We start from the raw sequence: 25,605 nt of genomic DNA, 5'->3' as shown, positions 1-25,605 counted from the left end.
TCACACACAGTGGGGCAAAAAAGTATTCATTCAGCCACAAATTGTGCACTAAAAAAGATGAGAGAGGCCTAAAATTTTCATCATAGATAAATTTCAACTATGAGAGACAAAATGAGAAAAAAATCCAGAAAATCACTTTATTTGATTTTTAAAGAATTTATTTGTAAATTATGGTGGAAAATAAGTATTTGGTAAATAACAAACAGTCAACTATACTTTGTTAAATACCCTTTGTTGGTAAGGACAGCAGTCTAACATGTTCTGTAAGTTTTCACAAGGTTTTCACAAATTGTTGCTGGTATTTTGGTCCATTCCTCCATGCAGATCTCCTCTAGAGCAGTGAGGTTTTGGGGCTGTTGCTGGACAACACAGACTTTCAACTCCCTCTAAAGATTTTCAATGGAGTTGAGATCTGGAGACTGGTTAGGACACTCCATGACCTTGAAATGCTTCTCATGAAGCCACTCCCTCGTTACCCAGCACTGTGTTTGAGATGGTTGTCATGCTGAAAGACCCAACCATGTTTCATCTTCAACGCTGATGGAAGGAGGTTTTAACTTAAAATCTGACCATAGATGGCCACATTCATTCTTTCATTTACACAGATCAGTCGTCCTGGTCCCTTTGCTGAAAAACAGCCCCAAAACATGATGCTTCCACCCCCATGTTTTACTGAAGGTTTGGTGTTTCTGCTTATCTATTGCAGATTCAGTCTTCTCAGACTGGTGCAGGTCAATATTCTGGATTCTGGTGTCCTTAGACAGCTCTTTGGTCTTGACCAAAGTTGAGTTTGGAGTGTGACTGTTTGAGGTTGTGGACAGGTGTCTTTTATATAGATAACGAGTTCAAACAGGTGTCATTAATACAGGTAACGAGTGAAGGACAGAGGATCCTCATACAGAAGAAGATACAGGAAATCTTGCATGTTTAGGTGACCAAATATTCATTTTCCACCATAATTTGCAAATAAATTCATAAAAAAATCAGACAATGTGATTTTTTTTATTTTTTTCCCCCAACTCTACACATGCATTACATATATGTCCTGAAATATGTTGACCGTCCCACAGAGTACAGGCCTCAGAGCAGCAAGGTTAAAAGTTAGGTGACTTATGAGAAGAAATTTCAAAAAATATGTTATCGTAGCCGGGCTGCACGGTGGCGCAGTGGTTAGCGCTCTCGCCTCACAGCGAGAAGGCCCCGGTTCGAATCCCGGCTGGGACCTTTCTGTGTGGAGTTTGCATGTTCTCCCCGTGCATGCGTGGGTTTTCACCGGGGACTCCGGCTTCCTCCCACCGTCCAAAAACATGCTTCATAGGTTAATTGGTGACTCTAAATTGCCCCTAGGTGTGAATGTGAGAGTGAATGTGTGTGATTGAGGCCCTGCGACAGACTGGCGACCTGTCCAGGGTGTACCCCGCCTTCGCCCTTCAGTAGCCGGGTTAGGCTCCGGCACCCCCGCGACCCCGAAAGGGAAGCAGCGGTCTGGAAGATGAATGTTATCGTAGCCAAATCATAAAATAGCCTAAAACATATTCTGTTATCTTCAGGGTTTGAGTTGTGAATAATCTAAACAGAAAACTGATGTTTTAGGGCAAATATAACTGTATTTGTAAGAAATCTGGATTTAGTTACATGAATACCTTGCAGCTATTTGTACTCGTCTTATTTTTTTTACTTAAAATATTGAACTAAATGAAACCTAAAGTGATTTATAAATTCTGGAAAATACATTTTTAACAGTTTTATCATTTTTTTTTACCTTTATTTTAGGATTTACACATTTTTTTATGTCTCTATATGTTTGATATCTGTTGTAGAACATATAAACTGTTTGATCTTAAAATTTGTTGTAAAAAATTTGCAAATTTTTGGTTCATTGTGGAATTATTGTATAATGTTATAAAAAATGTGTAAAAAATATCAAGTATTACTATAAAAACAGTTTTAAATATAAATTATTAGAGAAGATGGTAAAGTAGAAAATAAAAAGCTCAAAAAGGTGAAGGGTTAAAACACATTTTCCAGACTAAAACTACTTTAAATTCTCATAAATGCAATATAAGAATGACTCAATTTTCATGCAGCTACAAATTTGATCAAATAATGTGCAGCAAGAAAAGAATAAATATGTCTTTTGCCGTGTTGATCAAGTAACTTGGTCTCGTTTTGGGTGTGTCTGCTACAGTTTACAGTTTCCATGAAACGCTGTGGGATGAATTTCTCTGAATCTGCTCAAATAGTCTAAGAATTTTTCCCCCTTCTCTGTCAAAACAAGTCAAAACTTACCCAGCAGCATGTTTTTTTTCCTCTCTCTTTTGATGAAGGCAGAGCACACCAAGCGCTCAGTCCTTCAAAATCCTCTCCTTTAAGAGATTAGCACACAGAGCAGAATGATTTTATTCAGCACAATTAATGAAAATCTGTTGGGAGAAAAGCAAAAAAAGCAGCATTTTTATTCCTTTTATTAAGCCCTGGCAGGATTTCCTGCAGCATGAACGTGGAATTGGCAAAAAAAAATAATAAAGCATGTTATTTTCCGAAACGCTGGAACTGGACAATAAATGAAAGGAGGCAAAAAACAACAGAAAGAGGACGCAGATGAAGCACAGATGGGCATAGACTAAAAAAGAAACGTTATGTAACACATCCCATACTCTGTGCTTTATCCTGCATGTTACGGATGAGTAGATAATTCCTAAGCTGCCCTGGAATTAAATGTGTTATGTGTCTGATATGACAAAGTACCTGAAATAACAGCATTCTGTGCTTCAAAAATGGCATTTCTTTCATTTATGCTTCAAAAACAGAGAAAAAAAACATTGTGTTAGCATTTTAATTACGCAAATAATAAGCAAAAACACCTTTTTTAGTCTTTTTGGAATTGCTCTCAACACTACATTTTTTTTAAAGTGTAATGTTCGGCTATAACGATTTACGTTTGCTAGTTGGGGATTGGATGAGAACATAATAGAAAACATCACTTTCTCCTTGATTAAGAGCGTATTTTTGGGTCTAAACTAGCCTGTCACTGTTTGCCATCGATTGCATTCTAAATTATCTTCTTTAAGAGATGCTGCAAGTGTTGCATCTCAGAAAACATCACCACTAAGCTGCATGAATGTTCTTTAAAATGTTATTTAAGATTTTTCTCCTTTAACAGCTTCCATGAAATAGCCAGGGTATTTTAAAGCTGATTATCTAAGAAAAAGTAAATTACATGTTTTTTTGTGTTTAGAAATACATTAAAAAATTCTGATAATGATTAAACCATAAGACTATAGTTGTTTATTTATTAAATATTTAATTTAACTACAAGTTTTTTATTATTTATCCTTTTAATTCTGTTGTCAGATGAATTTATATTGCCTAAGTGTTGGTTGTCTGCATCTCTATGGATACCACACATTTCCTGCTCAAGTATTTTGGGGATTAATTTGACTTCCTCCACATTTACTGCAATCTAAGAAATTTCTATTTCCTATTTAACTTGAAAAAGAAGCAACAGAAAATATTTATTCCATCTGTCTAGTGCAAGGGTGGGCAAACTACGGCCCAGGATATATATGCGACCCCTTAAATCATTTATTCTGTCCCGCCAAACTGAAATTAATTATATAAATAATCCATATTAATGTTTTATATTTTCCCAGGATTGTCAAACTCGATTACTCAGGGAGCCAAAATCCAAAACACGCTCAAGATTATGGGCCGAACAGGATTAACTTTTATTGAGCAAACTAAAACAAAACGTATAAATATGAAAATAGACAGAAAATATTATTTCTGAATAGATCAACTTAAACCTTAAATAACTCTTTTCACGATAAAAATATATCCTCTCAAAAATTATTAATAAACGTTAGAAAAAAACATTTTGCAGAAACTTGTGTGAAGTGTTGCAATATGGGATCTGTAGTTGATATGTTACCAGTCCTACATTTCGCTTTTTTTTTTTTCGAGTTAATCTTTTTTTTTTTTATCATTCCAAGACAAAAAACACAGTGTTTTCCTGAGTCTCTAAGTGTGTTTTACTTCTCTGAAAGACATTAACCAATTGGTGCAATTGGCAAGAAAATGGGAACAAAAAGCACAGTTTTTAAATGAAATAAAAAACATGATTTTCTCCAGATTGTTTTCTTTCTCACACTTCAAGCTAGTTTTAGAACCCATTGTGGCCCACAAGTTTGTCTACGCCTTGTCTAATGTATACCAGGCTGTTTAAGGTTTAAAATACATTCAGTCGGAATTTTCTGCTCTCTAAGCACTCAAACTAAAGTAAAAAGTAGCTTTAAAATGCAGATTAAATCAGAGAGTCCACACAGGTCAAATGAAACTATTATAAAAAAAACAATAAGTAGGAGATTTACTGCTGCACTTAATTAATACAGCAAACACCCCCTCTGCTGGATTGGATTGAACTTGACCTTCTGACTAAAGATTTCTGCTCTCTGAAGAGCAGATGAGAGCATGAACACACAGTGGGATGAAGAAGAATTATGATTTAAAGGGTTTAGAGAGAATCTGCTCTTACACTCTAATAACAAAAAATGACAAATTTACAACAATATGCGCATGTATTACAATTCTAATATCGTTAAAGTTTCTAAAAAGCTGCATTTAATTAACAAAAAATCAGATCTAATGCTTTTAGACTGCTTATTTGTTTGATTTAGTGGGGATATTAGTGGAGTTTTGGTCTAAATTAATAAAAAAAATGTTATATCTAAGAGAAAACTTACCACTATTTTTTATTTTAATTTTGCTTCTCTTTTATTTACCCCAATTCCTGCTTCATTTTTTTGTTTTATTTTAATAAAATTAAACATTCTTGTAACATAAATAGTTATAGATTTCAGTTTAGGGATTTTTTTTTTTGGTGTAAAGAGTTAAAAAAAATTCTTTGACCTTGACGCCAATAATTTGTTAAGCAAAAGGAGCTTACTTTTTTTTTTTAAGATTAAAATTAAAATTCAACAAAATCACCAGTACACTCCATGAATATAAACTTATTCCGTTAGAATAATTTTAGCTATTATTTTAATTTTTATTCAAAAATAATGTGACATTTTATGTAAAACAATAACATAATTTCGGCTCTTTAGGCAGACTTTCTTCATTTATACATCAAGCTTTAATACAACCGTTGAATAATATTCAAAGAAAAGAGACTTAATCTTATAAAAATGCTACATCTTGTCTTAAAAAATAAAAAAGAGACACAAATTCCTTTTTACTTTCTTTAAAGAAACTAATCCGAACAGGTGGGCTCTAGAATAGACGCTTTTTTACCTCTTTATTATCTTTTTTTCCTCCAAAAATGACAGCGCCGTGCCTCCCACCTCATCCTTTCATCCTCGCTCATCTTCCTCCCACTCCAGCATCTCGCTTCCTCTTCCTCTCACAACTTCTCCTCTCCTCTTTCTTGTTTTCCAAACTGACACAAGTCACACAGAGAGAACGGCAGCCTCCTCCTGTCAGCCTCCTCGTGTGTCATCCTCTCCAGGTTTCTCCCCCGAGTCCCTCGTCTGGTTTTTATTTAACACTCTGAGAGTGCCTGAGCAGAGGGAGACAGTACTGTGAGCCTTCATCATTAGCCTGGGGCACTTTGCAGGACTGTTATACTTTCTTTTTTGTAGGAACCGTGGGTGTGCGGTTGTGTCGTTTCCTTGCAAACGGAGCAGCGAAAAAGACTTAATTGTTTTCCTTGTTTGTTTTGCAGCCCATCAGCAATGCAGACTTCATCGTTCCAGTGGAAATTGATGGCACTGTTCATCAGGTAAAGGACTTCTACAAGCACTCTTCAATATCATAATGTTTTAATTTATAGGGGATCCCACCAGAGTGCTTGACTCCATTTTCTTAGCCTGTTTCCATAATTCCGTGTTATCTCACAGCTATTACACATCAAGGAGGCATTAAAAGACTGAGTGGTTTTGCTTTTATCCTCTGCGCCCTTGCTGTCCGTAAAGATAAATGGCTTGTGTGTCACCACAAATGCCCCAAAGCATATTGAAGAAGCTGTGCAGAAGAAATGAATACCCCCAGAGAGAAAATAAGAATGTGTTTCTGTGTGTGAGCTGGAGATAGAGAACTAATGCAAGAAATGACTCAGAAGATGAGCTGTTTTTGTTTGTTTACAGCGGAAGCCTCTTGTTTTGTCCTGAGTGATGAAAAAGATGCTGCTGGAACCGGGTTCAAGTAATCCAGGATAGGCTTTCTGCATCGGATGTGGCCTATACTTGATTACTTGCGCTCGGAACCAGTACCTGAACCACAGAGGCCAACTGAGGACGATGAAGAGCAGTAGACGGGGATCATTTTGGGAGCTAAAGCTAACAGCTAACTACCCTCCCAAGTGTGATGTTGTTCCTTTCAGATTTTTCCGGGCTATGGACCAGCACAGGGAGATTCCAAATTCCCACCCTTATCTTAATTACTAAAAAAAACTATAAAGTGCAGGGATATCTAATTTTGAAAGGAATACTTTTATTTTTATTTTTTTAAACGCTGGATTTCACAAAGGCAAAATCTAATTAATACAAACATTTCACAACGTCTATTTATGAATCTACTGTGTTCTGATGATGAAAATGTGGATGGTTTACTCAAAAATTACATTGAAACACAAAAATTGTTTGACCACAATGCATTGTGGTCTATATTTGCCATTGTTTTTGGTTTTTCGCAAAAACTTCTGGGAAATTTGTAGTTGTAGATTCGGAAAGGACTGCAAAATTGCAAATGCAATATAACAGAGGCACCCGAACTTTTTCGCCAAAAGAACCAAATTCTAAATGGGATCCCAGTCTGTGGGACAAATACAATATTTTTTTTTGTGAAGACTCTTGGGAATTTCTAACACGAAAAAAAAGCCCAGGACTGACTCGCTTGTGGGTTGTTTCACCTGTAGTTGCAGGCAAAGAAAGTGCTAACAGCACCACCCAGAGGCTGAAAGTATATTACAGCCGTAGAGAATTAATTAATTATTTTTTCAAATTCATTCTCAGACTTCTGTGGATTCATAAAAACTCATATAAAATGCTTGAATTTCTCATGAAATGGGTGACATCATATTAGTCTTTGAAACAAAAAGAAATGCGCTAAAGGTTAATTGTTATCCTGTATCAGAAAAATATCATTAAATCAATCTTTGTGTTGTTTCAGGTGTACGTGTTGAAGAGGCCTCATGTGGACGAATTTCTCCAAAAGATGGGGGAGTTATTTGAGTGTGTCCTCTTCACAGCCAGTTTAGCCAAGGTCACTCCTCTGCAGTCCTGCTTTGCTTAAACGACACTTTTAGGTTTGCATTCATTCTGATTTTTTGAATCTTTAATAATTTGTTCAGTATGCCGATCCGGTGGCAGACCTTCTCGACCAGTGGGGGGTGTTTCGCGCTCGACTCTTCAGAGAATCTTGTGTTTTCCACCGAGGAAACTACGTGAAGGACCTCAGCCGGCTGGGCCGTAAGCTGAGTAAAGTCATCATCGTGGACAACTCACCTGCCTCCTACATTTTTCACCCCGAGAATGCAGTAAGTCATTCTTTAGCCTCCATTTCCTTTGATTTTTTTTTTTTTTTTTTCATTGATGATAAGAAGAGCCTTTTTTAGCTATAAATATGAACCTTTTGCAGTTGCGAAAAAAATACAGATTTAAAATACATTTTAAGACCCACTTCAATAAAAAAAAAGTGTTTTTGGTGTATTTAACATGTTTTTCTCATGACTGAGTACATATAAACAAAATTAGGGGTATTTCTTAAAAAAAAGCTTGTAGCAGGGACATAGAAGCTAATTGGTCAGCCACAAGCTCCCTGCTCTGCTCCATTCTGATGGATCCACTGATAGACAACTGCATCCATGTACATGTTCGACATCTGACTCTAAACTACATGTGTCAAAATCAAGGCCCGGGGGCCAGATGTGGCCCTCAGGGGAATTATATCTGGCCCTCCAGATCATTTCATATTTTTATTATTATTATTATTAATGACTCAATGTTATCTTGTTAATATATTCAAGAATTAAGAATGAAGTTTAAATTCCAAAAAGAAACATTTTTTTAACAAAAAATAAAAAATCTTTCACACTTTTTGGATTTTAAAAGCAAATGTTTGCTCAAAACTTTGAGTCAGGTGACCACTTTGTCATTTTTGACCAAGAATCGGCGTAACTTAAAAAAAAAAGAAAGAATTTTAAACACTTTTTTGACACTTGTTGCCAGAAAAAGCAATTTTCTACGTAATATATCCTTTTGACAGGATATATACATTCAATGAAGAGCAAAATCTTTCAGGATATTTATAAGTTTAAATTTTTATTTAAAAAAAAATGACATACAAGTAAAGACATTTGAGAGGTTGGTCTTTTAAACCTTACTTTATTTCTAACTTCTAAAATTTTGACGTAGTATATTTTCATGGAGTGTAAAATATTGAAAGTTATTTAAGGTTTAAGTTGATTTATTCTGGAATAATATTCCTGTCTATTTTTATTTATACTTATGTTAAAAAGTCACTTTTGTAAAATTTTAAATTTTAACAATTCATTTCTTTATGTGATCAATAATTGTTTATCTTGTTCGACCCGTGCCCTAAAGTGTGATTAAGTTTGACAACCCTTCTGTAAAGTTTACAACTGGATAGCTCTGATATTGCTCGCCATTTTTGTTGCGCCGAAAATGTTAGCTTGTGGTTTTGAGGGGCTATAAGCTAATGGTAGAGAGTGTAAACAAAAGGATGATGGGAAATAGAGTTCCTAACTAAACAGCGTCACAAGTTGTTAGGATTTTGGTTCAAATTTGCATAAATAAAATTTAAAAAAAGACCTCTGGGAATGCTTTTACAACAGATCAAAAGATTATCAGGGTGGGACTTTAATAGGTTCTTTTTCCTCAACTGCTATCAAAGTTTAAGTGAAAATGCGCCCGACTGATCCTTTGTTTAACCATTAATAGCTAATATAATATTTACAATATGACTCAGCTATTATAGAGAGTAATAAAACCATTTAACAGCTGGGTTTTCTTTCATCTCCTATGCAAACATTCGGTGTAAATGTTTCTCTGTGCTGCTCTGACCCTCACAGGTCCCAGTGCAGTCCTGGTTTGATGACATGGCCGACACGGAGCTGCTGGACCTGATCCCTCTGTTTGAGGGCCTTAGTAAAGAGGAGGACGTTTACTGCCCCCTGCAGAGCCTGAGGAACAGGTAGCAGACGGCGCCTCCAGCAGGTCCCTCCCTTCTAGTCCGTCCCCTGGATTCAGACTAATGACCTGGTCAGCAGGAAGAGGAAACGCCGACCTGGCTGGATTTTCTTTGTACAGAACTCTTACAGAAGAAAGATTATATTACTGTATGTACATACTAAATGTTTCTAAAAATAAAACGCATAGTTTTTCTATCAAAGAGAGACAGTTTTAATATTCTATCAAGTAATATTTTAGTTACCAAGATGAAAAAAAAAGCTGTTTCTCAGAATGAGTGACTTTTGTTGACTTGTGCTGCTGTTTGCTGTCTGACGTTTTTGTTCAAGCAACTGTGAGTTACCTTCTCCTATGGAATGAAGTGCCTTCATTGCTGTGTTGATTTCGTTTGGTGTCGGGTCGATGGGTGCGGATTTTTATGTATTTACTCCGAAAATGTAAACATTTGAAGTTAAGTCGGAATATATACAAAAGCAATTCCTAGAAACGAACTTGTTAGACTTGAATATTTCGGGAATTTACAGTAAAGTAATTCAAATTGCTGAAAATATTAGCAGCTCAGTGTGATTTCTGGATCTTCACATGCCTGAACTGTGTTTTTTAACAAAGAAAGAACATTAGTAATGACTGTCAAGTTAGAAAATAAATATGAAAAGCATTAGGTTAGACCATATGAGGCTATATTTATTGAAGAAATGGGTGTAATGCTGTTCAAATTGTACTGTATGACATTATTAAAGCTGCAAGTTTGCACACTGTCAGAATGCTGTCATTGATACTTTTGCACTAAACTCAAGTGTCTGATTTAAGATTTTGGTGCAAATGTGCACACACACTATAAGATTTACACATTTTGACATTTTAGGTAGAATTACCCCCTATTAAATCAGTTTTTAGGGAAAAATCCCATCAAAAAGGACACCTTTTTGTCTTATTTTTGAAAAATAAAAGTAAAAATAATCCCTATTTATTGGGTATACCCAAAGTCAGATTTATTTCTGCTTTTAGAGCAAACAGAAATTATTCACTTTAATGCACACGTGCACTTTAGGATGTCAAATAAATTTTTAAAAAGCCCCATCTGAGCACCAGAGCTAAAGTTTGGGTCATAAATGCAGACCGAGCATCCATAAATACTATTTTCATAAGTGCACCTCGGTTAACAATTGATAAAAAAAAAAAAGATATTTATTTTATGAGTTGTGTGTGAACATGCAAATGTTTGATAAGGCCTCCACACTTCATGCACATTTTAAGTGTCATAGTTCTGCAGCTCTGCCTTTTTTGATATCAGCAGGTCCTATGAAACGTCTGGTTTGATCCTCATAAAGGGGCGTATCGTTCTCTGGAGCGTTTACGACAAGTGGGCGTACTGATACGGCTGTAATCACCGCTTTTGAACTCTCACCTGAACCAAAGTCAAGGAAAGAAACTTCTAAACGGCCTATTTATGGGACTCAATTGGAGAACCACACGGCTCATATCAGATGAAATCATCCAGTGGAGATTATCTCCATGTGGATAAGGACAATGTCACGTAAGGTCTCAAATCCACATGGATTTAATGTGACTTTCTTCTTTTAGTTTTTGATAGTTTTTCATCGAATTCAGCAGCAGAACAATGTTATTATTCAAAGTTTTAATCCTGAACCAAATGCTGAAGGAGCTTTTTGCTGAGCTCTGCTGTTGGCAGTCAAGTGACCTGCAGAGGCATTAATTTTATGACTATGAGCGAGTTAATGTGCAACCACAGGAGCTTCATGTAGAGCGTCGACGTGGACTTGAAGCCCTGTCATTGCATCTGCTTTGACTTGAGCGTCGGATAGACATTATTGATCAAGCAGAAGGAAGTTTTCTCACTTTTTTATGTCTTTTTGAGATATGTGGAAGCTGTAAGTTACTGTTTTATGAAAGTTTTACTGTTGTCACTATGGAGTACAGGACTGAATGGAAAAACCAAGGACCTTGGTCGAAGGTAGGAACGTTTTGAACAAAGAAGCTTGAGCTGCAGAATTCGTTAACAAAGCGATCTAAACCGAACCACAGAAACAATGAAAGACTTAATCGGCACGTCCTTCATCTGAGATCACTGAAAGCAAAGTGAGAAAATAAAGAATCACTCTCAAAGTTTTAAAGTTTTAGCAGGTCTTCTTTGTTCTTGTGTTTGATGGAGGATTAGCATGAGCTTTTTTCTGTTATGTTAAAGATTTAGCCAGGACGTGCTTCTATTTATTTACATCACACAAAGAGAAGTTACCATGGAAACCCTTTAAAAATATCATTTGTATGTGTCTCAGCCCAAAAATAACAGTCTAATTGGGATTTTTCTGCACACTTAAGAGCATTATACTCATTAAAAATCACATTTGACCCATGGAGAAAGAAGATTCCCCAAAGAGAGAGCAGCTCTCTCAAATCTTTGGTGAATTCTGCGTCTGGGGAGCAGTGGAGGCAGGCGTATTTAAAGCTGTGGTAAATATAACTACAGGAAATTGCAGGTGTGTTCCTACCTGGGTGTGGAGACAAATACGCCTCAGCCCTCTCCGCCTCGCTCAATCCATTCCGCTCAAAGTCGGAGAGGCCTGAGGTTGTGCTTTCAGGGAATTCTTAGACGCAATTTCAGAAATCTGCTGACATAGTTACGCCCAGCTTTTTGTTAGGCTAAACACAAGGTAAGTCTTAAACTTTCCATTCGGTAAACAATTTAAAAAAACAGGTTTTTGACATTGATTTTGTTGCAAAATAAAGCTGAAAATGTATTTTATGCAGAGAAATTGTATTGAGTTTTAAAGAAAAAGATGTTTTTGTGCAGCATCATTTCATCGGAATAAAGCAAACATCAGCATGCAAGTCGTGCGTGACGGGGGGGGAAAGGTCATTGTGCGTGCTGAGTGAAAGGACACTGCAGCTTAATTGACAGGGAACCAGTTGTACCTGTCTCTGTAATGGATCAATCATTTGTTCAAGTTTTCTGGGATTTCGTTTGGGATCGGATTGCAGATGCATTAGTGACAGATGGCTTCAGAAGGAAAAAAAGTGATTTTTTGTGTAAAAAAAGCATTTCGACATTTGCTATTTTAGCTAAAAATGTAATCTTTGATAGGCATCAAAATGAAAGTGCATTAAATTAAACCAAAAAAAAGATTTTTGCTTTTATTATCGGGTTTATGTTTAAACAAAACATATAAAAGTGAATATAAAATGTTGTATTCCCTGTCAGCCACACCTAAAGATCTGCTGTCCTAAACCAACAAGACAAACCTTGTGTGGTCTCCAGTCCAGTATCATATTTCATAAAAAATATGGCTTCCTTTTTCCACTATGGTCCTTCATTCCTTTGTCTTGCAAATGAGAATCCAAGTCCACAAGAATATTTCAAACCGCCAAAGGAGTGCCTCTTTTCCTCTCTTTATCAGATGTGTTATCAACACAGCTTTAATTACATTTCCTGAGGACATCACCTATCTAACGTCAGTAATCATAGCCTGCAATGATTAATGACAGAGGATTGGAAACCAGGAAAAGGATATTTTCTTCTGAGAATCGCCACAGTTGATCCAAATAGTGGTCAACGGCATTTGCATCAGCGTACAGCTTTGAAATCACGCCCGAGTGGATGTACTGTGTTTCTGTGAACTGTTGAGTCCCTGTTTGGTTATCATGTTTCTGTATTATGAGCCCTGGAGTCATTAAGAAACAGTGATTACAAAACAGTTTCGCAATCTGATATGCAATCACTTCCAATGGTTGATGAGTAATACTAGAGATACGTATTTTTAATTGGACTGGGATCGTCTTTGGATGAATGAACTCACCACATTTACTTATTTAGTAAATATTTGGAAACCTTTTTAAAAGTGTTTTTATACATAATTTATGTATATATTTAGTTTTAAAAGTAAAGTTAGAGCAACTGAATAAAGCTTGAATATTTCCACTGTCATTTCAGTTGAAGTAATACAAATTTAGCAGCTGAAAATGTGCTAAAAGAGCCAAATATATTAAAATAAACAATCAAAACTGTGAAAAACCTCTAAATACCTTAAATGAACTCTGTGTAGCTTCAGCAAAATAGAAAATATTTTGTTCAATTTGCAAAAATGTGTGTTTTCAGCAGATTTTGATCAATTTTTCTCAACATTCTAACATTAAAGTCAGAATTCTGATCTTAAAGTCAAAGATTTGAGAGCTAATTTGTTTCAGAAATACTAAATAATGCTTGAACACGAATATATTTACTTGTTTTTTTATGAAATAGGGTCATAATGCCCATTTAAGATTTAAAAAAGGAAGTAAAAGCTGAATTTTCCCATAGTATACTCATTATTAATAATAAAGTTGTAATTAATATATTGGTAAAATGCACTAGATTTTGAATACTCTTATATTCAGTTAAAAGTTTTTGTTTATTGTTATTTAAATGTCTTCAAATCCGTGTGCAGATGTACGAAACCTTGAAAATGATTGCGTTTTAATTTGAAATCTATTTCCTGTTATAGATTTTTACGACATTTATTGTGGTAGATATGACTGGTTGTAAATATTTTAATTTTAAAGCTGCTTTTATGACTAGCTCTGCTGTGTTACAGCTGATTGAACAATGATTCAAGCTTTTTTTTTTAAGATCAGTAATCACTTTTATTTTGAAATGTCTTGCATAATTCTTTGAAAAGATCAGGTTTAAATGGACTTGATTGTAAAATGATTATATGTATAGTTGTGAATTGTATTTGGGGAACATGTTTTCTTGCATTGATCTGAAGAAAACTTCATTTGGTAAACATTAGTGAGACTCGTAACTGGAAAATTGTCGTTTTTAGTCCAACACAATGATGAAGGATGACTTTCCGGACACATTCAGGAATATCAGTCGAAAAGCAGGCCTGCAGATATGGACCATCAACGTAAGTCCTCTGAATCCTTTCCTAACTCATCATATTTACTCTAAACAAATACAGCTTACTGTGATGTGTTCTATGCAGAGCATGAAAATGGTTTCAGTTCCAACCAAGGCCTTTGGTAACTTCTTCCAGGGAGACTGTTACATAGTTCTGAATGTAAGTATTTGATCCAATTGGGACTCTACAGGTTCAGTTCAAAGTTTGAAGGCTGTTGTCATCTCCCGACTATCACCAGATTCGAGAGAATAAAGGAGCAGCCCAATCCATTGATGTCCACTACTGGATCGGGAACTCCTCCTCCCAGGATGAGCAGGGAGCTGCGGCCATCTACGTCACCCAGCTGGATGAGTACCTGGGCGGGAGTCCGGTGCAGTACAGGGAGGTCCAGGGCTATGAGTCCCCGCAGTTCAGGAGCTACTTTAAAAATGGAATCATGTGAGACTTCAGAACTTTGAATTATTTTATCTGATCACTTGATTCTCTTCTCTTTTATTGCGTTTGACCTTTGGTAATGTACACTCTCCCCTCCACAGCTACAAGACAGGGGGCGTGGCTTCAGGCTTCAACCACGTTGACACAAACTCCTACAACGTCCTGCGCCTGATGCACGTGAAAGGGAAGAAGCACGTCACAGCAAAGGAGGTTTGCAGAGTAGAATATTTTCTGCATGGCACTTCCTCCACAGAGCCTCCCTGCTGTTATCTCAGGCCTCACACAGTCACACTGCCGAGACGCTCCTCAACAAATTACAGCTTGTTTGTTGCCATAGCTGTCACAGCAGGTGTTAACTGCATGCACATTTAACCATTAAACGCCTCGTTTATTCAAACAAATGCAAAGAGGGATGCTGAGTTTGCTTGACTTGGTGCAGGTGGAGGTGTCATGGAACAGCTTCAACAACGGAGACATCTTTCTGCTGGACACAGGGAAGCTCATCGTGCAGTGGAATGGACCCCAGAGCAACAGGACAGAAAAACTCAAGGTAATCCCCAACTTTTACATCATTTTTTCTATTCTATTTTCACAAGGAAACATATACATTAAAAGTATCCAAGACATCGTATGCAGGGGAAATGAAATAGAGAAAAGTTATTTTTCAGTCCCTTTTACATACATACATTCAACAAAAAACAAACAAATATTTACATATATGTACTCATTGTTACTCAAAATAACTTTCAACATGTAAACATCAAAAACAGTTAAAAATATTATAAAAAATTAAATAATTTGTAGGTATCTTCTTTTTTACACCACTACAGTAAGTAAATAACAGTCATTAGTTTTATTTAATGTGACTGATTATTTTATTTATTTAAATGATTGCTTCACATGCAAACTCCTTGAACTGAAATATGTCTTTCTTTAATTTTTGTTCTGAATTTTGGTAATCACGAAATCTCATGACCTTTTAGGTTGTAATTACTAGTTATTTTTGTAAACATTATATTGCACACAGTTTTGAGTAGTTTTGTACATTAACTAAGACTTTAAATTTTGATATTTTTAATGTAATGAATTATGGCTTAGATTGATCTCTATAGTTGCTGCCAGATTTAATTCTTGCTACTTTTTTGTAGAATGAAAATTGTATTTGTAAATACTCAAATGTGTTTCCTCTTATTTCAATGCAGTAGATCAAATATGGAATAATCAATGGATTGATTTAATTTGAACTTTAAATAAAAATGTTTCAATGCAAGACATGCACTCATAATTTTTTTAAAAGAAAATCTGTAATGTTTTCTTAAAAATATACTTGTTTCTGATAAAGTACAGAATTTATGTTAATATATATTTTAAATTCACAATTTACAGTAACCCTCATTTGGGCCTTTTTATCTCCAAATAAAAAGCTTTACAGTGTGAGAAATCTTTAACTATTCATCAAAGACAAAAAAAAGGGGTTGAAGTAAATTTTGAAAGTCTTGGAGGTTCTTAAAACACATTTAGGCTAAACCTTAAAGTCCCATTAGCTGTCACGCACCTCAGTTTGTGAAATACGCTCTCTGCATTTGACCCATCCTCTGTGGGAGTGGTGAGCTGCAGACCCAGCTGCATTTGGGAACAATTTGAGGCTTCAACCTTTTAATCCATCCCCTTAATGCTGAGTGTCAAGCAGGGAGACACTGGGCACCAAGTCTAGAGTCTTTGATACGACTCGGCCGGGATTTGAACTCATAACCTTCCAGTCTCAGGACTCCATAAGGCCACTGAGCTGGTGGTTATAAACAGTTTTTATTTTCAGTTTAAGATCAATTTATTTAACTATCTTGACTTGGTTTGACAGCAAAAATAGTTAAAATCTTAGCTAAAAAATTATTATTAAAAAATGTGAAGTAAAGTATTAATCTGTTAAGTCATATAAGAAAAATAAAAAGAAAAAATCTACATAGCAGCTTTAAAATAGTTCACAAAATTCTCCAGGAAAAAAATGTTCTAAAAATTCCAGAAATGACAGATTATAGATGTAATAATCTCAATTTTTTTGTTTGTTTGTTTGTTTAGGATCAACCAAAAGCAGATAAAATGCTTCACATAATGTGCTGTTGATTTAACATTAAATAATTATCAAGCTTTTATTGAGGCGTAATAATAAACTGACAAAAAAATAATTTACATTTTCTTTAGAAAGTCAGATTTCTTTGAAAAAATGTTGCTGTTTGAGCAGCAAGTTTGTTCCAATTTTTATATTAAAATGTTCTAACAATATCTGTATAAATAAGGCTGTTTTTTTAAATTTAGATAAAATTAACTTTCGTCCAAGTAAAAACAAAGTGAGTAAATATCTGTAAATTTTATTTTGTCATTTTATAATACAAGGGATAATCTGGATTATCATTTTTTTCCTCTTCTTCTTCAGGCGGTTCTGTTGGCTCAGGACATCCGGGACAGGGAGCGAGGGGGTCGGGCTCAGATTGGAGTGGTGGAGGGGGAGAGCGAGCGGGAATCCCCGGAGCTGATGAAGGTCATGACGGCAGTGCTGGGAGAAAAACCCAACAAGCTGAGGGACGCCATTCCTGATGAGAAGCATGACCAGTCGCAAAGCGGCAGTGTCCGGCTCTACCAGTATGGAGAACACAATCTGTCCATCAGTGGTGTAAAAAAAATAAATAAATAAAAAAAACTGTTTCCTCTTCTTGCTTTACAGCGTTTTTGAAAACGGCGGGAATCTGGTGGTTCAAGAAGTGGCCACACAGCCTCTGACACAAGACCTGCTGCTCTCCTCGGTGACTTGCTTTCATTCTTGCACAGTTTGAAGAAAATAGGCCCTATATTTTTGTTTATTGTGTTTGTTTTGTTGGATGTCAGGATTGTTACATTGTGGACCATAAAGGCTCCAGTGTGATGGTCTGGAAGGGCAAACGGGCCTCAAAGGTCGAGCGGCAAGAAGCCATGAACAGAGCAATGGTGAGTGTCATCATCTGAATCACAATCTCTCTCTTTTTTTTTTGGTAGACTTTAACTTAACAAAACAGACATTATTTCAGGTGAGTTTCATCACCTTCTTCTCCACTTCTAGGGCTACATTAAAGCTAAAAACTATCCACCCAGCACGAGGGTGGAGGTGATGAGCGAGGGGGGAGAGTCTGCCATGTTCAAGCAGTTGTTCAAATCCTGGACAGAAAAAGGACAAACCAAGGGGCTCGGCAGCACTCACACAGTTGGAAAAATAGGTAATAGAATTATAACATCAGCCAAACATTTCTAGGAAAATATTACTGCTAATGTTGTCTTTGTTTTACTAGCTAAGGTCGACCAAGTAAAATTCGATGTGATGGAGCTTCACGCTCGTCCTGAACTGGCGGCTCAGCAGCGCATGGTGGATGACGCTTCTGGAGATGTGACGGTATAAAAAACTATAAAAAAGTATCATTGGTTTAAGTCAGGGGTGTTCCTTCCATTGAAGCTCCTTATTGGTTGATCCATGAGATAAGAAACCCAGCAGGCATAGATTTGGACACCCCTGGTTTAATTGAACATTAATAAACTTTATTTTTAAAAAATAAATGACTAAAATATCATTTGAAGGTGTGGCGCATTGAGAATTTGGAGCTTGTTGAGGTGGACTCAAGAACCCACGGACAGTTCTATGGAGGCGACTGCTACCTGGTGCTCTACACATACCTGAGATCCAACCAGAAGCAGTACATTCTGTACATGTGGCAGGTAATTTTGCACACATTTTTTTAATTTTCTTTCAAAAAAACCTAAAAATATATTTTTATTTTTTCCTCTGTTCTTCAGGGACGTCATGCCACTAAGGATGAGATCACAGCGTGCGCCTACCAGGCTGTGACTGTCGATTCTAAGTACCATGGCGCCCCGGTCCAGGTCAGAGTGGTCATGGGGAAGGAGCCTCGTCACTTCCTGGCCATTTTCAAAGGCAAATTCATCATCTTTGAGGTACAGAGGAGTTCCTGAATCTAAGAAAAAAATGATCACATGTGCACACCTATGGATAAAAACTGATGTTATTAAAATCCCCAGGGGATATTTAGAATGTTTTTGATGCAAATAGGTGATTAATAAAAGTATAAACGTGAGATTTTGTCTGTTGTATTACACGTTTGTAGGGAGGAACGGGTCGGGCCGGCGCGGTTAACCCTGAAAGCAGCACCAGGCTCTTCCAGGTCAGAGGAACCACCGAGATGAACACCAAGGCCACTGAAGTTCCGGCGAGGGCTTCATCCCTCAACAGCAATGATGTGTTCCTGCTGAAGACAGACCGAGTCTGCTACTTGTGGTACGGAAAGGTGCGTATAAAGCAGTCAAACGCGACAAAAAACAAAAGAAGTGTTCATTCTCTAACTGTTTCTATGCTTCATTCCAGGGCTGCAGCGGCGATGAGAGGGTGATGGCGAGAACAACGGGGGATGTGCTTTTCAGGCAGGACAAGCAGGTGGTGATGGAGGGCCAGGAGCCGGCTAACTTCTGGGTCGCTTTGGGTGGAAAGAGCGCCTACGCAAGCGACAAAAGGTCAAATCAGGAATTTTTAAAAACCCACTCCAGTAAAAATAATGTTTTTGGTGTTTTCAACATGTTCTGTTTCCTGATGATGGACGACTTATATTAAGAATTTGTATTTCTGAGTATTTCTTCATAGTTATTGTGAATCAGGACAAAAAATGCAGTTTGAAAAAGATTTTTTTTGTGATGTAGAAAATACATCAGGCGAGCCTCCTCTACTTTGGAGGGGAAAGGGGGGCGGGGTTGCTCTTCGCCAACAGTCCCGCCCACAATTCAGAGGCAAATTTCCAATAAACTACTGTTGTTCTGCAATTTGGGCTAAAAATAACATAATTGTAATTAAAGGACCACTAGAAGTAGGAGTTTGTATTGGTGTATTTGTATTGTGATGCTCAGGACACAATGCGATATAAATACCATATATACCATAAGTCTATACCTGAAAAATGTTTTACTACTTTTTATAGTAAATCTACAAAAAAAACCTCTACCTGAATATTAATTTATTGTAATAAAACAAGTTGCTTTTACCCAAATTCATTCATGTTACTTTTCTTCTGGTAAACCAAGAAATATTTGTTCTTAAAGTGATCAATGAACATTGTCTGATTTCCATAATAAAATGTTTTTCAGCATAAGTAAAAAAAAAGGGAAAAAACAAAAGTACAATGCAAATAATTAATGAATTATTGCCATGTCAACATTTTAAATCAATACAAGTATCGCGATAAATCGCCAAATCGATTTTTTTCCCCTATACTCCTAACTAAGAGGGTATTTGAGGATGAGAGTGGGTCTTTTAGTCAGTTATTTGAAGTAATATTTAAATAAATTGGCAGGGTTTTAATATTAAATGTAAAAAGGGGTTTTTTTATTTAGAAAATTTCTCATTAAATCCAGTAAGATATTTCTTGTATTTCCCAGCAAAAAAAAAAATCAGTTTTTCTGTTAGTTTTTAAGTGTAAGAATTAATCTTAATTGTTTGGTAGAATCACCAATTATCTGGAAAAAATGTTTTTATAGTGAAAATCTGTCATATATCTGAAATATTTGATTGAATCATGTTGAGTTGAAAATCTAACAATGAATATACTAATTAAAGCTAAAATATTGGATGAGTGGAAGTTTTTTGAGCAAATCTGCACGTTTCAAAGTGATTCTAATTTAGGTTAAGCGACAGCAGATTTTTGGTGTATCTGTGAAGTAAAGGAAGGTCTCTGTCCATGCAGGCTTCACAGAGAGGATATGATTTACAGCCCCCGCTTGTTCGAGTGCTCCAATCAAACCGGTCGCTTCAGGATGACGGAGGTTTACGACTTTGCCCAAAGCGACCTGGACGAAGACGATGTGATGCTGCTGGACACCTGGGAGGAGGTGGGTGTCATTCTTTTCAGTCAGATGACCGTCTTCTGCGTTTTCTGATCTCTTTCTTTGCTTCTTCACTGTCCTCAGCTGTTCTTATGGGTTGGAAAACACGCCAACAAGTCTGAAACAACAGACACGTGGACCAGTGCCCAGGAATACCTGAGGTCACACCCGGCCGGGCGGGACCCGGATACGCCCGTCATTTTCATCAAGCAGGGATATGAGCCCCCCACTTTCACTGGCTGGTTCAATGCATGGGACCCCCTGAAGTGGAATGTGAGTTTAAAAGTTGATCTTTCTGATTCGCCAAATGATGAAGGCTTCTCATCTTCACCTGATCCTTTCAACAGGAAGAAAACATTTATGATGGGATGAAAAATAAGATGAGGGATGAAGTAGATTTTATCTCACATATCACTGCAGTAAGTCACCCATCTGAAGTGCTAACATTGTTGGTAAAATAGTTTATCTATAACAAGTGAATCTCTCCGTCTGAAGGATCTGAGCCACACTGGGATTGGAGGGGACGGCTACCGGGCTCCAGGTGGACCCATGAGTTCACCTCCGCCCTACAGGACCCAAGGGCTTGACTTTTCCCCCAAATCCCCAACCAGCCCAAAGGCCAAATTCCCTCCGTTTCCAACATCTGTCGGGGGCGGGAGGTACTTGGACCCAGAGCTTCTTGTCAACAAGGAAGCCAGTGAGCTTCCGGAAGGAGTGGACCCCAGCCAGCGGGAGGTGAGCATTCACTCATGAAGGATGGAAAATGGAGGAATTCTTCGATCAAATTGGGGGATTTTCAGATTGGGGCTCAAGAAATGTAACCATTTGTGTCAAACAAGGAGTTTTGGTGGATCCAGTTCATCACATCAGAACTTAAATATAAGTTTAACCATTATATCTAAATACTGAAAAGTAGTGATTGAAGCATTTTCAGTTTCTCTTCCATTTCTACTAGTTAAGCTCATTTTTGGCCTTTTTATTGTAGAAACAAACTATATTTTCTCCATTTAACAATCGTTTTCCCAAAATTAGTTCAGTGTTTTTTATTAAATATTTGAACACCAATATAAGCTGAAATACCTGTTTTTTTTATGTACCTGAAAATGTTATTTTATTGCCACTTTGGTGCATTCAAACCAACAAAATAATAAGAAGTGGGTTTAAATTAAGAAAAAAACAGCTTCAGAACATTCTAAAAGTTGAAAAACTGCAATTAAAGGCTATTTTTTAATCACAGAACAAATAAAAGAGTCCTTATTAGATAACAATAATAATTTAGCTGTTTTGTTGATGGTTTATGAAGGAATAAACCAAGTTAAAAAGAGTCCAGTTTATGCATGTCCTGGATTCTCCAGCTCCTGTACATGTTGTCAAAATAAGTCAAAACCATCACTTTGAGGCTTTGAGGGGATTCAGATCAACAAAAAGGCATTATAAAATGATGTCAACTGTATGTTTAAGTAGATTTTTAAACATCTGCCCACGTTTTTGCTTCTATTTTATCTGTAGAAGATTTTTTTAAATTCTCTATTATTTTTCATGTCAGTATCTCTACACTCTTGAGATCAAAATACACTCAACAGATATGTGAATATTTATGTAAAGATTTATACATTTATCTCCACACCAAACAAATATTTGGTGTGCTAATATATTTCTTATACTGAGTTGTGATGTTTTGTCCTTTTAAGACAAAAATACAATCTTGAAATTGGCGATGGACATTCCTATTTAGGTATTTTTCTCTGGTATTTGGAAATATTGTTTTAAAATATGTATTACTAGAAAAAAAAGGTCTATATAAAACACAGTATCTCACAAAAGTGAGTGCACCCCTTACATTTCTGCAGCTATTTATTTATATATTTTCATGGGGCAACACTGTCGAAATTTTGACACAGTGAAAATTAGTCAGTCTTACATAGCAGTGTAAAGTTATTTTTTCTTCCAAATAAATCATAATAGAGGCATCAATAGCCAAACTCCTGGCAACAAAAGTCAAAGGTGCACTCACTTTTGTGATGTACTTTTTTCCTTTCAAAATATTAAATTTAAAGCATTACACTATAGACTGTGGATGTAGGGGGAAATCGATTGGGAGAGATATCGCGATATTTCGTTTAGTGATACTTTTATTGATCTAAAATGCTGACTAGGTGATATTTAATTTAAGATTTTTGAGCTTTTGTTTTCCACCTAACTCCCTGACCACTAGTTGGCAGCAGAGCACACGGAGGCTCTTTGAGTAACTCTACACCAAACCAAAACAACAACAAGATGAAAACCAGCTTGTCTTAAATTTTCAGTCAACCTTGCAGTTTTTTGTTATTATGAAACATGTAGTACTTGGTTTTTTCTTGGAATAGTACCAAATCAAAACTCTGTATCACGTTGCCGTCAGTATCATAGAAAAACAGAGATTGTGAGGCTTTGTAGGGGGCTTAAATACAATTACAATGATAGACAAATTAATATTCAGGTAGAGATATTATCAAAAAAAAGAGAAAAATTGTTCTGGTGCAGTCTTGGGATGTATCATGATATTTATCGTATCATGAGATACGTATCAGAATATGTATCGGATCTGATTCTTCCCAGTACAAATCCCTACTATAGGCTCTAATCATCTTTAAATTAAACTAACATTACGCATCTAAAGAAAAAAATGTCTTAAATATTGTATGTAAATTATGAGAAAATTCTTAAAAAAGACCAATCATTAATAAAATGTGAGCTTAAAAATATTATTTAAATGAAAATAACTTGTTTCATTACAAATGTTGCTTAAAAATAGGATTTTTTAACACTTTATAATAATATTCCTGTACAAACGTTATTAGCAAACATTAATAATGCATTTATAGGGTGTTTGTAAGACATCTGTTAGGGCTATAAGCTGAATAAGGATTATTAACATACTTAGTAAGTTTCATTACCATCTAAGGCCAAATTATTAAACTGCTTACAAGCTTAACAAATGTATTTACTATATTTGTCAACATTATATTGATGTTTTGCAGCACCTCATCTAAAGTGTAATTGATTTTTTCAAGATAATCAACATTTATAGTCTTAAATTAAGTTGTTTGATCTCACTGAAAAATTACTTGTTAGTTTTGTCCTATTATAACAGATATATTTAAACTACACTGTAAAAATTTAAATATTGCATCAATTAGCAATTTGTTACATTTAAAAATCTTAGTTTTTATTAAATACATTTTTAAGTCAAGTAAACCATCAACTCAAAACTTTAATTTAATGAAAAGTAAAAATTTTAGATGTTACAAATTGCAGAATTTTTGCTAATTGATGCATTTTTTTTTACACTTTTTTCAGTATAGACACAAATGAAAAGATGTGTTTTTGCTGTGCAGTGACTCTCTGTGTGCACTAGAGGTCAGCCTAACTGTGCCCCCTCTGCTCCCTGCAGGAACACCTCTCTGACATGGACTTCGAGAGTCTGCTCGGCACCAACCGCGCAGACTTCCAACGCCTTCCCAAGTGGCGTCAGAATGACTTGAAGAAAAAAGCAGGGCTTTTCTGAGAAGATTTTTACTGATGCGCTTCACAGAAAGGCCGCCAAACCTGTCTGAAGCCTATTCTGAGAATCATGTTGAAAGCACAGGAATAGCCCACATTTCTGAGAATAAAGGAGTGCCTACGCAGAATAATTTATTAACGTTTTTTTGCTATCAAATGCAGTGATTTTTATTTTTTTGCAGAAAATTATATTACTCATAGGATTATTCAGCTGTTTTTAGGCCAAAACTGCATCAATGCATCATCGTTCTTTATGTTTACCAATGTTTACCAATGTTTTAAGGCTCATTAAGTGATTCTTTGTTGCCATAAATCGCTTATACAATGAATAAAGACACAAAAAAATGTTTTGAATGAATGGCTGCTTTATTTGAGAACTAGTGCAAATGCAGCTGCAAGCTGTCAACACAAAGACGTACACAAAGGTGTGGTCAAACAGCCAGTAAACACGAGCGTTTCCCTTTAACTTGGATCTATTGTTTGCTCCTCATGTCAACATGAATCAATGAATGAATTTTAGTCTGTTAAAAAGCAGCTAAAACTGCAGGATAATGCATTGCAAACAGTACAAACAAAAACTCTTGAATCAATCGAAACAATCAGCTACTGTCTCCTGTGGCCGACATCGATATGGCATGATGCTGAGAAAACATAAATCAAGGTTTGTTCTATAAAAAACTAACTTAATACTTTCATGTTAGATAATGGTTTACAGTACATCAACATCAAAGGGTCAGAAAATATTAAATAAACTTAAAAATGTCTTTTCCTCTCACATTAGTTTTCACTGTTGTTCCAGTTTATTAGCTGAAGCTAAAAAAAAACATTTTTGAAGTCCCACTTTGCTGTTTTTAACATGTTCTTGTGGCATTTTTTTTATTATTATATGAAGAAAATTAAGCTTAAAATTGAATTTCTTGATTCAAATTGTTGTGAATCAGGAGCAGACGAAAAAATGCAGTTAGGCAACAAAGATGCTAGCTAGCTAGCATCTTTGTTGCACCGGTAATGTAAAGTTAAGTTACATTACATTAGCTATCTACTTACTTATTTATCCACAAATTTAATTTAGTCTGAAAGGGGCATAATTATAATTAAAGGAGCCACTGAGAGTGCTTTAGCAAAAGATCAAAAGATGATTGGAGTGGGACTTTAACGTGGCAGACGCTCTTAGCAACACTAAACTGGTGAACAAACGGGTTCCTCCTCAAAGAGGTTTCTCGCTTTAAAAGATGACATCGATTTATAATCGTTTGCAAAAATCAGGATCCTAAAAACAGATTTTCCACAAATGAGACGACTAAGCATCCATGAGCATGAGATGCACAAACAGTCCGGCCGAGGAGATGACATCATTCCTCTTGGTGAGCAGCGGGACGTGGCGATATCCTGGAAAACAGGAAGAGGGTTTAGGCCTAGTCAGCAAAAATGGGTCACATGGCTGATCTTACCGTTCTGTATGCTTGTGAGGGGCAAACAGTACTGCCCCACCAGATCATTCTGGGATGTCGTGTCGTAGTCCATCACTACAAACCGCACCATGGCCAGCTCTAGAGCGTGGATAGTAAACTCGAACCTCTCGTTCCACATGGGGTTGAAGCCTGCAGAGACGGGTT

General features: G+C 36.2%; 3 protein-coding genes across 5 annotated transcripts in view; 2 read left to right on the top strand and 1 right to left on the bottom strand.

The window, feature by feature from the left end:
* ctdspla (CTD (carboxy-terminal domain, RNA polymerase II, polypeptide A) small phosphatase-like a) overlaps positions 1–9,967 on the top strand; it is a 37,120-nt gene extending 27,153 nt beyond the window's left edge. Inside the window, exons 4-7 of the mRNA XM_024280673.2 lie at positions 5,723–5,779; positions 7,168–7,260; positions 7,349–7,534; positions 9,089–9,967. Of these exons, the coding sequence (XP_024136441.1) occupies positions 5,723–5,779; positions 7,168–7,260; positions 7,349–7,534; positions 9,089–9,214 (462 nt within the window). The 3' untranslated portion in view covers positions 9,215–9,967. The remainder of the gene's footprint in view (positions 1–5,722; positions 5,780–7,167; positions 7,261–7,348; positions 7,535–9,088) is intronic.
* Positions 9,968–10,787: 820 nt separating this feature from the next.
* On the top strand, positions 10,788–24,336 carry vill (villin-like). 2 transcript variants are annotated; one of them, XM_024280352.2, is made up of 20 exons: positions 10,788–11,181; positions 14,027–14,110; positions 14,189–14,263; positions 14,343–14,542; positions 14,641–14,749; positions 14,979–15,089; positions 16,971–17,176; positions 17,259–17,337; positions 17,420–17,518; positions 17,631–17,784; positions 17,857–17,957; positions 18,140–18,277; positions 18,356–18,514; positions 18,685–18,864; positions 18,942–19,087; positions 20,308–20,452; positions 20,531–20,719; positions 20,794–20,865; positions 20,942–21,181; positions 23,880–24,336. In XM_024280352.2, exons 1-20 carry the CDS (start codon positions 11,137–11,139, stop codon positions 23,991–23,993), a joined length of 2,646 nt encoding a protein of 881 aa, XP_024136120.1. In that variant the 5' UTR covers positions 10,788–11,136; the 3' UTR covers positions 23,994–24,336. The 2 variants fall into 2 exon arrangements, with proteins under 2 accessions (XP_024136120.1, XP_024136121.1); XM_024280353.2 differs by lacking the exon at positions 10,788–11,181 and adding an exon at positions 11,731–11,878 and having other exon boundaries at positions 23,880–23,993.
* The window catches only part of plcd1a (phospholipase C, delta 1a), a 17,989-nt gene continuing 16,718 nt past the window's right edge, over positions 24,335–25,605 (bottom strand). For both annotated transcript variants that reach the window (XM_024280355.2, XM_024280354.2), the window contains exons 14-15: positions 25,441–25,590; positions 24,335–25,378 (exon numbers count right to left, since the gene is read on the bottom strand). In XM_024280355.2, coding sequence (XP_024136123.1) covers positions 25,290–25,378; positions 25,441–25,590 — 239 coding nt within the window. In that variant the 3' untranslated portion in view covers positions 24,335–25,289. The remainder of the gene's footprint in view (positions 25,379–25,440; positions 25,591–25,605) is intronic.

This window comes from Oryzias melastigma, linkage group LG20, assembly GCF_002922805.2.
Source record: "Oryzias melastigma strain HK-1 linkage group LG20, ASM292280v2, whole genome shotgun sequence".
Lineage (NCBI taxonomy): Eukaryota > Metazoa > Chordata > Actinopteri > Beloniformes > Adrianichthyidae > Oryzias > Oryzias melastigma.
This window is presented reverse-complemented; position numbering and strand designations above follow the sequence as displayed.